Source organism: Bufo gargarizans, chromosome 4 (assembly GCF_014858855.1).
Source record: "Bufo gargarizans isolate SCDJY-AF-19 chromosome 4, ASM1485885v1, whole genome shotgun sequence".
NCBI lineage: Eukaryota > Metazoa > Chordata > Amphibia > Anura > Bufonidae > Bufo > Bufo gargarizans.
This window is the reverse complement of record NC_058083.1, coordinates 27,098,693-27,110,877: the sequence shown is the minus strand read 5'-3', so window position 1 is coordinate 27,110,877 and position 12,185 is coordinate 27,098,693. Positions and strand designations below refer to the sequence as shown.

At 42.6% G+C, this 12,185-nt stretch overlaps 1 protein-coding gene across 5 annotated transcripts in view; it reads left to right on the top strand.

The window, feature by feature from the left end:
- LPIN1 (lipin 1) overlaps nucleotides 1-12,185 on the top strand; it is a 190,710-nt gene that overhangs the window by 171,309 nt on the left and 7,216 nt on the right. For all 5 annotated transcript variants that reach the window (XM_044289257.1, XM_044289255.1, XM_044289256.1 and 2 more), the window contains 5 exons: nucleotides 900-1,041; nucleotides 4,299-4,447; nucleotides 5,508-5,594; nucleotides 7,103-7,255; nucleotides 8,934-9,048. In XM_044289257.1, coding sequence (XP_044145192.1) covers nucleotides 900-1,041; nucleotides 4,299-4,447; nucleotides 5,508-5,594; nucleotides 7,103-7,255; nucleotides 8,934-9,048 — 646 coding nt within the window. The remainder of the gene's footprint in view (nucleotides 1-899; nucleotides 1,042-4,298; nucleotides 4,448-5,507; nucleotides 5,595-7,102; nucleotides 7,256-8,933; nucleotides 9,049-12,185) is intronic.

Below are 12,185 nucleotides of genomic sequence, written 5' to 3'. Positions count from 1 at the left end.
GAAAATAACTGATCAGTTTTATCCCTATGCATTCTGAATGGAGAGCAATCCGTTCAGGATGCATCACGATGTCTTCAGTTCAGTCTTTTTGACTTTTCAGGACGGAGATAATACCGCAGCATGCTACGGTTTCATCTCCGGCCCAAAAAACTGAACACTTGCCTGAATGCCGGATCCAGCATTTTTTTCCATAGGAATGTATTAGTGCCGGATCTGGCATTAAAAATACTGGAATGCCGGATCCATCCTTCTGGTCTGCGCATGTGCAGACCGGTAAAAATGTGAAAAAAAATATAGAAACTGATCTGTCTACAAATGCTGTCCGTTTGCACGCAGATTGCTGGATCCGGCAGGCAGTTCCGGTGACGGAACTGCCTGCCGGATCACTCTGCCGCAAGTTTGAAAGTACCCTTAAAGTTATTACCACATAAAGCGACACATGTCAGATTTGCAAAATTAGGCTGCGTCCTGAAGGCGAAAAATTGTTGTGTCCTGAATGGGTTTAGGGGTTATTTTAAATGCAATAAACGGATTTCTTATCACTTTGCAGTAGCCTCCTGTTAGGCCTGGCAGAATCATTAAACTATAATGCTATGTAATCTGATTACCATAAAGACAGAGTTATTTTTACTTTATATGATTCATAACCTATCACATCTGAGTGCTAGGTATTATAGGAAACCTTATTCTCAATGGAAGGAGTCTGCTGTGAATGAAGGATCAAGTACGGCTAGCTCATTGACAGTTTAACATGCAGGTTTTTGGTATCTTCCCCGGAGACGTCGCTTGCAATAGACAATCAATTAATGCACTCAATGAGTCAGAGCAAATGTATTTTTTGAGCGCACAGCCAAATGCATTTTCCGGTTCATCACGTCATCTTTCTGTATTTGTTCCAGAATAAAAGATGAGTCGTCTTCCAGCGACGAGGACCCCAGAGTAGCCAAGCAGAATATAGGCTCTCTGCAATCGAACCAAAGCCACCTCACATCATCTGGTATTACATATAAGAAGACGCTACGGCTGACCTCTGACCAGCTTGTGAGTGCCACGTACATGTCTGCTCCCATGTAACTGAGAATAGATAGTAGTGGAAGGTATTATTGCAGGCTGTGTACTGGAAACGGTCATTATGTGTCTGGGCATTCTCACGGATCAATTTTCTCATATTATGTGTAACATTGGGTTGATTAAAGTATGCAATCTGCTCCATATATTTATAGCTTGGCTCGATGACCCCTTAATGGGACAATCTGACATAGTCTGACACAATATTCTGCAAACGAACATGTCGGGGTAAGAGGATATGAGAATCAGAGGGTGTCTAGAATAGAAAGCAATACAGTTAATAAATACATTCATTTTTAGATAGGTGTGGGCTGAATGCTCGCTGCAGAAAAATGCCTCTTTCTGCACGTCAGCTCCTGTCCATCTCCCTGCCGCTACCACTGATCACTCATCCTCAGTTCATTGTTAAAATTCGCGCAGGAGGGAGAGAGGGGACAGATTTTCAGCCTCAGTGATCAGGTTACAGTTGCTGCCCCATAGAAATACGGGTACATATGTTAGGATAGGGGGAGGAGGAAGAGGGAGCAGCTGCAGAATGATAGAGGCGCAGACCCACAGAGAGAGTGCTTCTAGTACATGTTCTATGTCACACAAGTGCAGGGCTGGCCAACCTGCGGCTCTCCAGCTGTTGCAAAACTACAACTCCCAGCATGCCCAGTCTGCCTACAGCTATTAGCCTACAGCAGGGGATTGTGGGAGTTGTAGTTTTACAACAGCTGGAGAGCCGCAGGTTGGCCAGCCCTGCACTAGTGCTATAGTAGCCCACACACCACTCAGTACCTCTGTGTAATGTCCTCCATGCTGCTTCTGCATGTGAGAGACGAGGGGAGCAGGATCTCCAGTTTTCTGTGTGTTGTGTATGGGAGACATTATAGCAGCTAGACTCCATCCATTACACCTTATATGTAGCTGTAAAAGAAATTTAAACAATTTTATGTGCTGTCTCTACTTTACAAATGATTTCTATGTAAATCCAAGGCAGGAGGATTAAAGGGAAATGTGCAGAACCTACAGAAATGCTGCCATCCACCCTTTGGTGTTTGTGCCCCTCCATAGGCAGCTTATATTCTGCAACCGGGCAACTGCTTTCCAGAAAACGGACCAAAAAATAAATGTAATATTTCTGATATTGCAAACTTAACATTGGCTCTACAGTAGAATAAAAAATGGTGACTATGCTTCGGGAAGTTTTGCTTTATCCTCTCAGTAAAAACCAGCTGTATTACAAACCGCAAGACGGGAACATAGAAATGGAGCCATTATCCTAGAAGCAGTGCGCTCTTGTTAGTGGAGGCTCACACTTTGTGACTAGCGTGCAGAGTCTACATATAATTGGTCTGATGTCAGATGGGAGTGCATTAGGGATGTCCATTAGATATAACAGTGTAAAGTACAGGAAGTAAATTGGTATGTCTGGTGAATGGGGCCGCAGCCAGTAATGAGTCACAATCGAATAATATGTATCCTCGGAGAAAGGAGATTTACAAGAAATGTTTGATGTGTGAGAGAATGAAAGATTTATGAAGAGTTAGTCTTCACGCACTGTGCACATAACAAGCGCCCTTGGTTTGGCTTCACATAATTATGTTAGGTTTTGACTGATGAATATTGCTTCTTGTATTGAAAATGGCCACCGTAAACAGAATAATTTCATAGGTACTGTCGAAAGCCTTCAGGATTTTCCCCTACTTTCGCAAAATTTAAAGGGTTTGTCACCTTAAAAAATGGGTATTAAGCTGGCTGACATTAGCGATGTGCTAATATCAGCTGAACAGAACTATATTAGCGCCATCTCACTGCCTAAAGCTAATAGGAGCGTTCAACCTGCTCCTAGAGGCTCTGTTTGCCCACCTCTTTTCTCGCCGCCCTTTTCTTGATTGACAGGGCCAGGCAGCGCTGCTCTCCTCCCGCCAGCCGTGTCTGCAGTGTAAATCTCGTGCTGCTCAGTATATGGCGTAGGCGCAGTGAGGGAAGGACGCTCGGCGGCTGCTGGCTTCCTCACTGCGCCTGTGCCGAATACTGAACGGCGCGAGATTTACACTGCAGGCTAATTAGCATATTTAAAAAGTTTTTTTTTTTTCTCAATAAAGGCTTTAGGCAGTGGGATGGCTCTAATATAGTTCGCTAACATCGTTAATGTCAGCCAGCTTAATACCCATTTTCAGGTGACAGAAACCCTTTAAAGGGGTTGTGCAGTGCAAAGATATTGAGGACCTATCCTCATGATTAGGTCCTGAATATCAGATCGGCAGGGGTTCCGATTTCCGGCACCCCTGCCGATCAGCCGTTTGAAGGGGTAGCGGTGCAACATTCACTTGAATGGGACAAGCCATTGTAATGACACTGCACCCCCTCTACAAGTAAGACGACGTACAGGTAATTTAGTAGTAGTAACAGCACTAGCACCAACGACCATTGCTGCCTCTTCAAACCGCTGATCGCCAAGACCCCTATGCCGATCGGAAACTGATGACCTATACTTAGGATAGGTCATCAGTATCTTTGCATGGCACAACCCATTGGACAGCGTAGGCCATGTCCGGATAAAGCTGCCTACAATATGGTAGCTAACATCTTCCTCGTGCTTTCTTGTTGCAATTCTCCTCTAGGCAGTGGGGTATATCCTAGTATCTCCACTTTGACAGGACCAGGCAGTGTAAACGTCATCACACCTGGCCCTGTCAATCAGAGAGCAGAGGGTGCAGCAAAGACGGCAGAGCCTCTATGTGTAATGGCAACGCCCCCATTGCTCCTAGAGGTTCATTTGCATATATTAAAACATCATGTTTCTTAGCAATATGGACACATATGAACATGGTCCCAACACTTATGCCTTAGGCTGCCAAGCGAATGTGCAACAGGTCGGCCAGTGTCATAGATCCAAATCTGCTGACAGATGCCCTTTAAATCTGTGCACTGCTTACAGTGTGGGTATCCTATTTTGCCCAGAGTAATCTATTGGATGGAAAGTAATTGCTGTTTAGATATGATGTTCACTGCATGTATTAAAGCTTTAAATATGGCGTTTGTGGGATCCTGATAATGTGCTTTCTATCAGCCTGATTTCCATTGTTATTTTCTAAAACCGTGGCTGTATATACTCAATACAAAAAGAAAATGTGTCAAAACCATACATGATATCTATCCAACCAGTTTGCTATTTTCTGATGGGATGGATCATGGAATGTGTTCTGTACACCTCCGCTGACTGCAATTATGTTCTGTTTCAGAAAAGTCTGAAGCTGAAAAATGGCCCAAATGACGTTGTTTTCAGCGTTACCACTCAATACCAGGGAACGTGCCGCTGCGAGGGCACCATTTACTTGTGGAACTGGGATGATAAAATCGTCATTTCTGATATTGATGGAACAATTACCAGGTAAGTTCTTTGTGAAGTGTGGAGTTACTTGCAGAATGTGCTGCTTCTGTTACTGTTCTTCCTTTAATTGCCTTTTCAGAAAGTGTCTTGTGCCAGCTTCTGTTCATTTCTAGAATTGATTATTTTTCTTACAGTTCCTTGTCTGCGGTGCCTAAACACATATCTAAATGGCCATAACAAAAAACATTCACAATACGTGATCGGTTTAAGGTCTCTCCACTGGAGATGAGGTCATTCTGTATCGGAGGATTTTTCAGAATTTGTTATTGTACTTGTTATGATACTATAAAGTATGCTACCATAAGTATACAGTAATAACCCCAGATTGTTTATGGGAAAAAGGAGCAATTGCCTCTGGACCTCCGTCACTCTGCCCCTGATCTAAAAGTACTGTCCCAGTCGTGGTATTATTTAGGAGCGGTATGATAGTGTTATTTGGATGCTACATAACCCTCTTTTTTTACTCTATATGGTGCTCTTCTGTGTTAAGCTGGAATTATATGGTGCTCTAGTTTTGGTACTAAATTACATTGTTATTAGACTTCTATTATAGAAGTATTATGCCTCCTATGTCTCTGGTCAGAGACCTCCACGGACCTTCCTCTGGCCCTGTATGTACTATTGCATTGCAGCAACATGATAAATGACGGATCACAGGATCACGAGGCGGTCCCCAAGTCCCTTCTCTGATTGGACTGGTAGTGCACATGTGGGTTCACCTGTCCTTTCACTCCTTTGGGACTGAATTGACGGTGCTGGAGTGGTGGACCAACATGTGCATTGCCACTTCATTTAGAGAGAGGTCTCATAGACCCCTTGTTCTCAGAATCGTAGGAGTCCCAGTAGTTGCATACCCCATGATCCCTTATTTATCACCTATCCTGTGGATCTTTGGGACCCTCTTGATAGGGGATAAGTTTTATAGTAGAAAAACTCCTTTAAGGTAGCGCAGCACATGAACCAGCCCAGTCCAGCGTTGTGTGTATATTTCTGTTTAATGAACGCACTTTTACACATTTCCTACGAGTATGTTAATGTGTTGTATGTTATTCACTTTCAGATCAGATACATTAGGTCATATTTTACCAACCTTAGGAAAAGACTGGACTCATCAGGGTATTGCAAAACTATATCACAAAGTTAGCCAGTGAGTATTCCAGCAGTATTCTTCTGTCTTTCTATAGTTCGCGAGAGCTTAAATTCACATGTATTTGTAGAAATGTAGAGCCGCCATATTTATGACGTCCCATGTTGGGACATTGGGGTCTATAAGACATGTTGTTACACTTCTGGGGCTTGTCCACAACACTGTAATGGCAAATCAAATGTGTCTCTCATCAACCATTCCTGATTCTTACCAGATCATGGAGTCATATATGGTCCTTTTTTAAGTCTGTTTTCGACATGTATATTACCGTGAATTCTGAGATACAAGAATAAATAGGCTTAAAGGGAACCTGTCACCGGGATTCTGGGTATAGAGCTGAGGACATGGGTTGCTAGATGGCCGCTAGCACATCCGCAATACCCAGTCCCCATAGCTCTGTGTGCTTTTATTGTGTAAAAAAACGATTTGATACATATGCAATATTAACCTGAAATGAGTCACATCTTGAAAATATGACTCTTCTCTGGTCACACAAGTAAGATATGACTCTTTTATGTTAATTAGATTATGTATCAAATCGTTTTTTTACACAATAAAAGCACACAGAGCTATGGGGACTGGGTATAGCGGATGTGCTAGCAACCATCTAGCAGCCCATGTCCTCAGCTCTATGCACAAAATCCCGGTGACAGGTTCCCTTTAACACTGCTTAAGCGCATAAGTAGTAAAGTAAGTAACAGTCACCAAAGCCATGGACAAATAAGTGAGCTCCCCATCAACCAGTTCTCAACATGGCACCTGGCTGACACCCATATGATACAAAGAGACACATCTTAGACCCGTCTTACCCTTTGTTACATAGCTCAATGTTTTCTACCTGGCCCCTCCTAAAGGTCTTTCGTGTGCAGTAAGCATGTACAGTTACTTAAAGGGAACCTGTCACCAGTTTTATGGGGTCCTAACTAAGGGCAACATAAATAAGTGACTGATTCTCTTAGCAAAATGCTGGGTCACTTTCTTTAATTTACCCAGTCAATCTGCCAACATCTTGTATTGAAAAGCTCCAGCTGATAATGATGAGCCCTGAATATTCATGAGCTACTGACTCTCCCCGCCCACCTGCTGCTGATTGACAGTTATTTTCCATATGAATCAGCAGCAGGTGGGCAGGGGAGGGGCTATAGCTCTGAATTAAATATACGCTGGACTCAATGACATCACGCTGGACTCAAATCAGCTCATTAGCATGCGGCATATTTGTGTGTATATTATGAGGTAACCATCTGTCACACCAGTAAGTGAATACATCTGAGGCACTTTTTAGTAGTTAATGATTGTATATAATTAGTTAGATTATAAGCAAATATCCACATGACAGGTTCCCTTTAAGACCTGTTATGTGGTACGGCTAATGAACTACATTACAAAGAATTAAAGGGAAAGAATCACTGAATACCTTGCCACACAACATGTCAGAAGATCTTTTAGATTCTAAATTTGCTACTTAAAATTGACCTTCCATTGTAACTTTTATTCTCCTGAAACAGAAACGGTTATAAATTCCTCTACTGCTCCGCGCGGGCTATTGGAATGGCAGACATGACCCGAGGATACCTGCACTGGGTTAATGAACGTGGCACAGTGTTACCGCAAGGACCTGTCCTACTGAGCCCCAGTAGCTTGTTCTCTGCACTGCACAGGTGATGGCGCCAGATGTCAACTTTATAATGACTTGAAAAAAAACTATTTTTTCTTGCGTTTTATTTTCTATATTAGCCTGATGCTTCTAATATAAGAACTCATGAACATGGCAAAATGACGGATCTGTATGACCTCTGAGCTGTAGAAAGCTATTATACGTAACGTGTGTAACCAGGGAATCCAGCTCACCTGTTGTTGCTGTCCTGGAATTTTACGCCTTGGTGCACGGAAAGTGTTGGTAAGGCCTCAAAGCTTGTAATAAAGAAAGTGGATCCAGCACCTTAAAAAGTTCTTGAGTGAAGATTTCTTTATTTCCAGCAGTGAATATTACAGTGGCAATAAAACACGTCCTCCTCAAATCCCACTTTAGTCTACGCGTTTCAAACAAACCATGACGATTGAACCTACTCCATAATCAACATATATAAAGATTTATTCCTCCCTCCCACATGAACAGGGGGAGGAGCAAAAAAATGATTATTATTCAGGTGTATATACCGATTTAGTTCATTAAGGGTCGGTCGCTTGACTAACTTTTTCAGAGAACAGATGCATAGAACTTTATAAAATTGTATATACATGACATATAGCCTGAACGTGTATGGGGGGTAACAGACACTGGCATAATAAACATAACGTGGCTGAACTCTGAGTGCCAAAATCTTCAAAATTAAAAAGAGACAGCCAACAGTTATTCATTGTCTGAACCTCCACCAATACTGCCAGGTTGCCTTGGGTATGACAAAATTAATTTAAAAACAAGAATAGAACAGTTCTATCTTTGTTTTTACATTTATTTTTTACATGTCATACCCAGCCACATTATATTTATTATGCCCTCCCCCCCCCCTCCCATACACGTTCAGGCTATATGTCATGTATATACAATTCTATAAAGTTCTATGCATCTGTTCTCTGATAACAAAGTTAGTCAAGCGACCCACCCTTAATGAACTAAATCGGTATATACACCTGAATTATTTTTTTGCTCCTCCCCCTGTTCATGTGGGAGGGAGGAATAAATCTTTATATATGTTGATTATGGAGTAGGTTCGATCGTCATGGTTTGTTCCAAAACGCGTAGACTAAAGCGGGATTTGAGGAGGACGTGTTTTATTGCCAATTGCCTGTAATATTCACTGCTGGAAATAAAGAAATCTTCACTCAAGAACTTTTTAAGGTGCTGGATCCACTTTCTTTGTTACAAGCTTTGAGATATTATACGTAACCATTTAAAGTGTATGGAACCTCCAGTATGCTCCGATTCATATGCAATGTCTGCAATAATGAAGTGCATTACAGAGGCATCCTATGGCGGCATGCAGTGTCCACCAAACAGGCTTCATTACATAACTAAACCAAAAACAAATACATGGTGGTCCGTAGAAGATGGAGCCACATTTGATGGTTGCAGTCTACGGTTATGATAGAGCAGGCATCCTCAAATTGCAGCACTCCAGCTGTTGCAAAACTACAACTCCCAGCATGCCCAAACAGCCTACAGGTATCAGCCTACAGCAGGGCATGGTGGGAGTTGTAGTTTTACAACAGCTGGAGGGCCGCCATTTGAGGATGCCTGTGATAGAGCTTTGGAAAAGTTCTGTATTTATACCTCTGTTGTCCAAATTTATTTCATTGTCTTTTTTTTTTTTTTTTTCCTTTTTTTTTTTATTACAGGGAAGTAATAGAAAAGAAGCCAGAGAAATTCAAGATTGAGTGCTTGACAGATATTAAAAATCTCTTTCTCCCAAACACCGAGCCCTTCTATGCTGCTTTTGGAAATCGACCTACTGTAAGTGCCTAGTCATTGGTCGATATGGTCATACAGTAATGTGACATCCCCCGTATGGACGTCATGTCATCTTCAGATAAGACATTATGAGAAGTCTGCATTAATGCCATTTTACAGGATTTAAAAATAGGGTAAGGGTGGGTTCACATCTGCGTTCTGGATTCTGTTATGGCTTTCCGTTATAAAATGGTTATTACGGAAAATAACGGAATCCATAAGATGCAAGTCAAAATGGAAGCCTTTAGAGAGGCATTCCGTTTTGATCCGTCTTAATAGAAGTCTACAGGGAATCATAACGGATCCGTCTGATTCCTGTTATGCAAGACGGAAAACAAAGTCCTGTCAACGGGACTTTTGTCTCCGTTCTGCAAAATGGAAACCAGACGGATCCGTTATGATTCCCATAGACTTCTATTAAGACGGAAAGCAAAACGGAATGCCTCTAAAGGCTTCCGTTTTGCATTCCTTCATAATACAAGTCTATGGACAGCATAATGGATCCGTCCTTCCGTCTTATGGATTCTGTTATTTTTCGTTATAACCATTTTATAACGGAAAGCCATAACGGAATCCAGAACGCAGATGTGAACCCACCCCAAGAGGGTTTTTTTTTAAGTTCCTGAACCAACGCTGCTCTTCTCCATGGGCTGTGCTTGCAGCCACATTCACCAGGAACTTGCTGATATATTGGGTGCTTGAATTTGGACGCCTACTCCCTGCTGCTCCTGAGACTCGGTATACAATATGGTCATGGTGATGATCACATCATACAGCACTGGAGTTATAGGAAGATGGGGACATTAACATGATATCATAAAGATGTCATGCCACTGGGGTGGTTTGTTGTTGATACCACTTCATGGATTTGGGGAGTTGGACATACAATATATTAGTAAGTTACTTAAGTTTTGTTAAAGGGGTTGTCTGGGATTTTGATATTGATGGCCTAGCTTTGGGATAGGTCATCAATACCACATCAGCGGGGGTACATCTCCTGGCAACACCGCCTGTCAGCTATTTGAAGAGGAAAATCTCAGGGGTTGGCAGCACCACTATCCCACAAAATAGGGTACAAACCAGTATATAGGCTTCGAGCCGGATGGTGCACGCAGATAGGGATCCTGACTGGGGGGTCCCAATTCTTCCAGACACTCCAATAATCCACAGCACTCACCAGTAGTTGGTGAAAGAATGTTGATTTATTCACTCAGACAGCCAGGTTACAGCAACGTTTCGACCGGTTGGTCTTGATAACCGGTCGAAACGTCGCTGTAACCTGGCTGTCTGAGTGAATAAATCAACATTCTTTCACCAACTACTGGCGAGTGCTGCGGATTATTGGAGTGTCCAGCTATTTGAAGAGGCCACTGAGCTTACCAGAACTCACTTGAATGGGACTGACATTTGACAGCTAATCGGTGAGGGTGCCCGGACTCAGACCCCTGCCTATCCTGCCTATTCTTTTCTCAAGGCAAACCCTTTTAAAATAGAATCGGGCCTGGCGATCAGCTGATCATCTCTGATTTGGTTTTAGAAACCCCCATCGATCACCAGGAAAGTCACAGCTGTCAATGCATTTCCCTGTGTAGTGGCCAGTCACATGAATAGCCAACCGAGTAGTAACTGTTCTGTCTGGGAAGGGAGTTCTCCTTAACTAGTGTGAATGGGAGGAGGTTGCTTTCACAAAACACAATTTTCATTGATGAAATAAAAAATTTTGATGCAGTGACCCTAAAGGCTCAAATCATATCTTTTATTTTGTATTTATTTTTTGCATACTGTGGGTGTATAGGTTGAAATGTAGACCTGAAAAATTGGCCAAAACTTGACCATAAGCGTATTTTTCTGACATATACAGTACAGACCAAAAGTTTGGAGACACCTTCTCATTCAAAGAGTTTTCTTTATTTTCATGACTATGAAAATTGTAGATTCACACTGAAGGAATCAAAACTATGAATTAACACATGTGGAATTTTATATACATAACAAAACAGTGTGAAACAACTGAAAATATGTCATATTCTAGGTTCTTCAAAGTAGCCACCTTTTGCTTTGATTACTGCTTTGCACACTCTTGGCATTCTCTTTATGAGCTTCAAGAGGTAGTCACCTGAAATGGTTTTCAAACAGCCGATCAGTGGGGAGCAGAGGAGTGTGTGGTTCAGAGAAGTAGAGCTAGTATGTGGGTTGCATCACCCCCAGATCAGTGGGGTCACTAAAACCAGACCAGAGAGCCACAGACTGCAGGGAGCAGCCAGTCTGTGGGAGATGCAACAAAACAACTGGTGACCTATGTCTGCAGAGGTCTTCGGCAAAAAGCAGGAGGCACCTGATGAACCAACAGTATGGCTAACTAAGACCTCAGAGATGGTGGTGCTATAATGGAGTGCAGAGAATGTGTTGTGTTAACTCCAGAGACTGTTATAGGAGTCAAGCACCTGTGCATCCTGGTACATACCTAAGAAAGTGCTTCTAGCCCCTCATTTTAGTTTGGTGGGGGTCTGAGAACTCCGGAACACACACTGCTTGGTACCTTTGATATGTCACTATGAGATATCTATGAAGTTGCAGGTGTTCTGGGATGGGATTTTTCAGAGGAAGACATGGTCAGCCAGACATTTTCCTTGCTGCAGTGGAAATGTAGCGGCCATTCTTACAGAGCTTATCTCCGTTTTGACTCACAGATGGGGTTCCACGCAGCAAAAGTTTTCTCTATGATATCCATATGGCCTAACAGAGCATGTAGACAGGAGGGTTTTCTCCATTAGACAACATCACGAAGAGCCAAGACCTAAAAACACTGATGAATGACCTGCATTCACCCCTTTCACCTAACAAATAATAACTAGGATATATCTCAACACCTGCCATGGGGAGAATAGCAACAAGGAAGCATCAGGAAGATGTTAGATACCATATTGTAGACATTGTCATCTGGACATGACCTACTCCGTCCAATCGGCTGCTCTGTGCAAAGATATTGATCAATTTCAGATCGGCGTGGGGTCTTGGCGATCAGCTGTCTGACAGGGCAGCGGCGCTCATTCGTGCTGGAGCCGTTTCTGCTTCAGAATTACCTGTGTTCTCTTGTATTGGCAGCTTGTCCCATTCAAGTGAATGTGGCACCACTACCC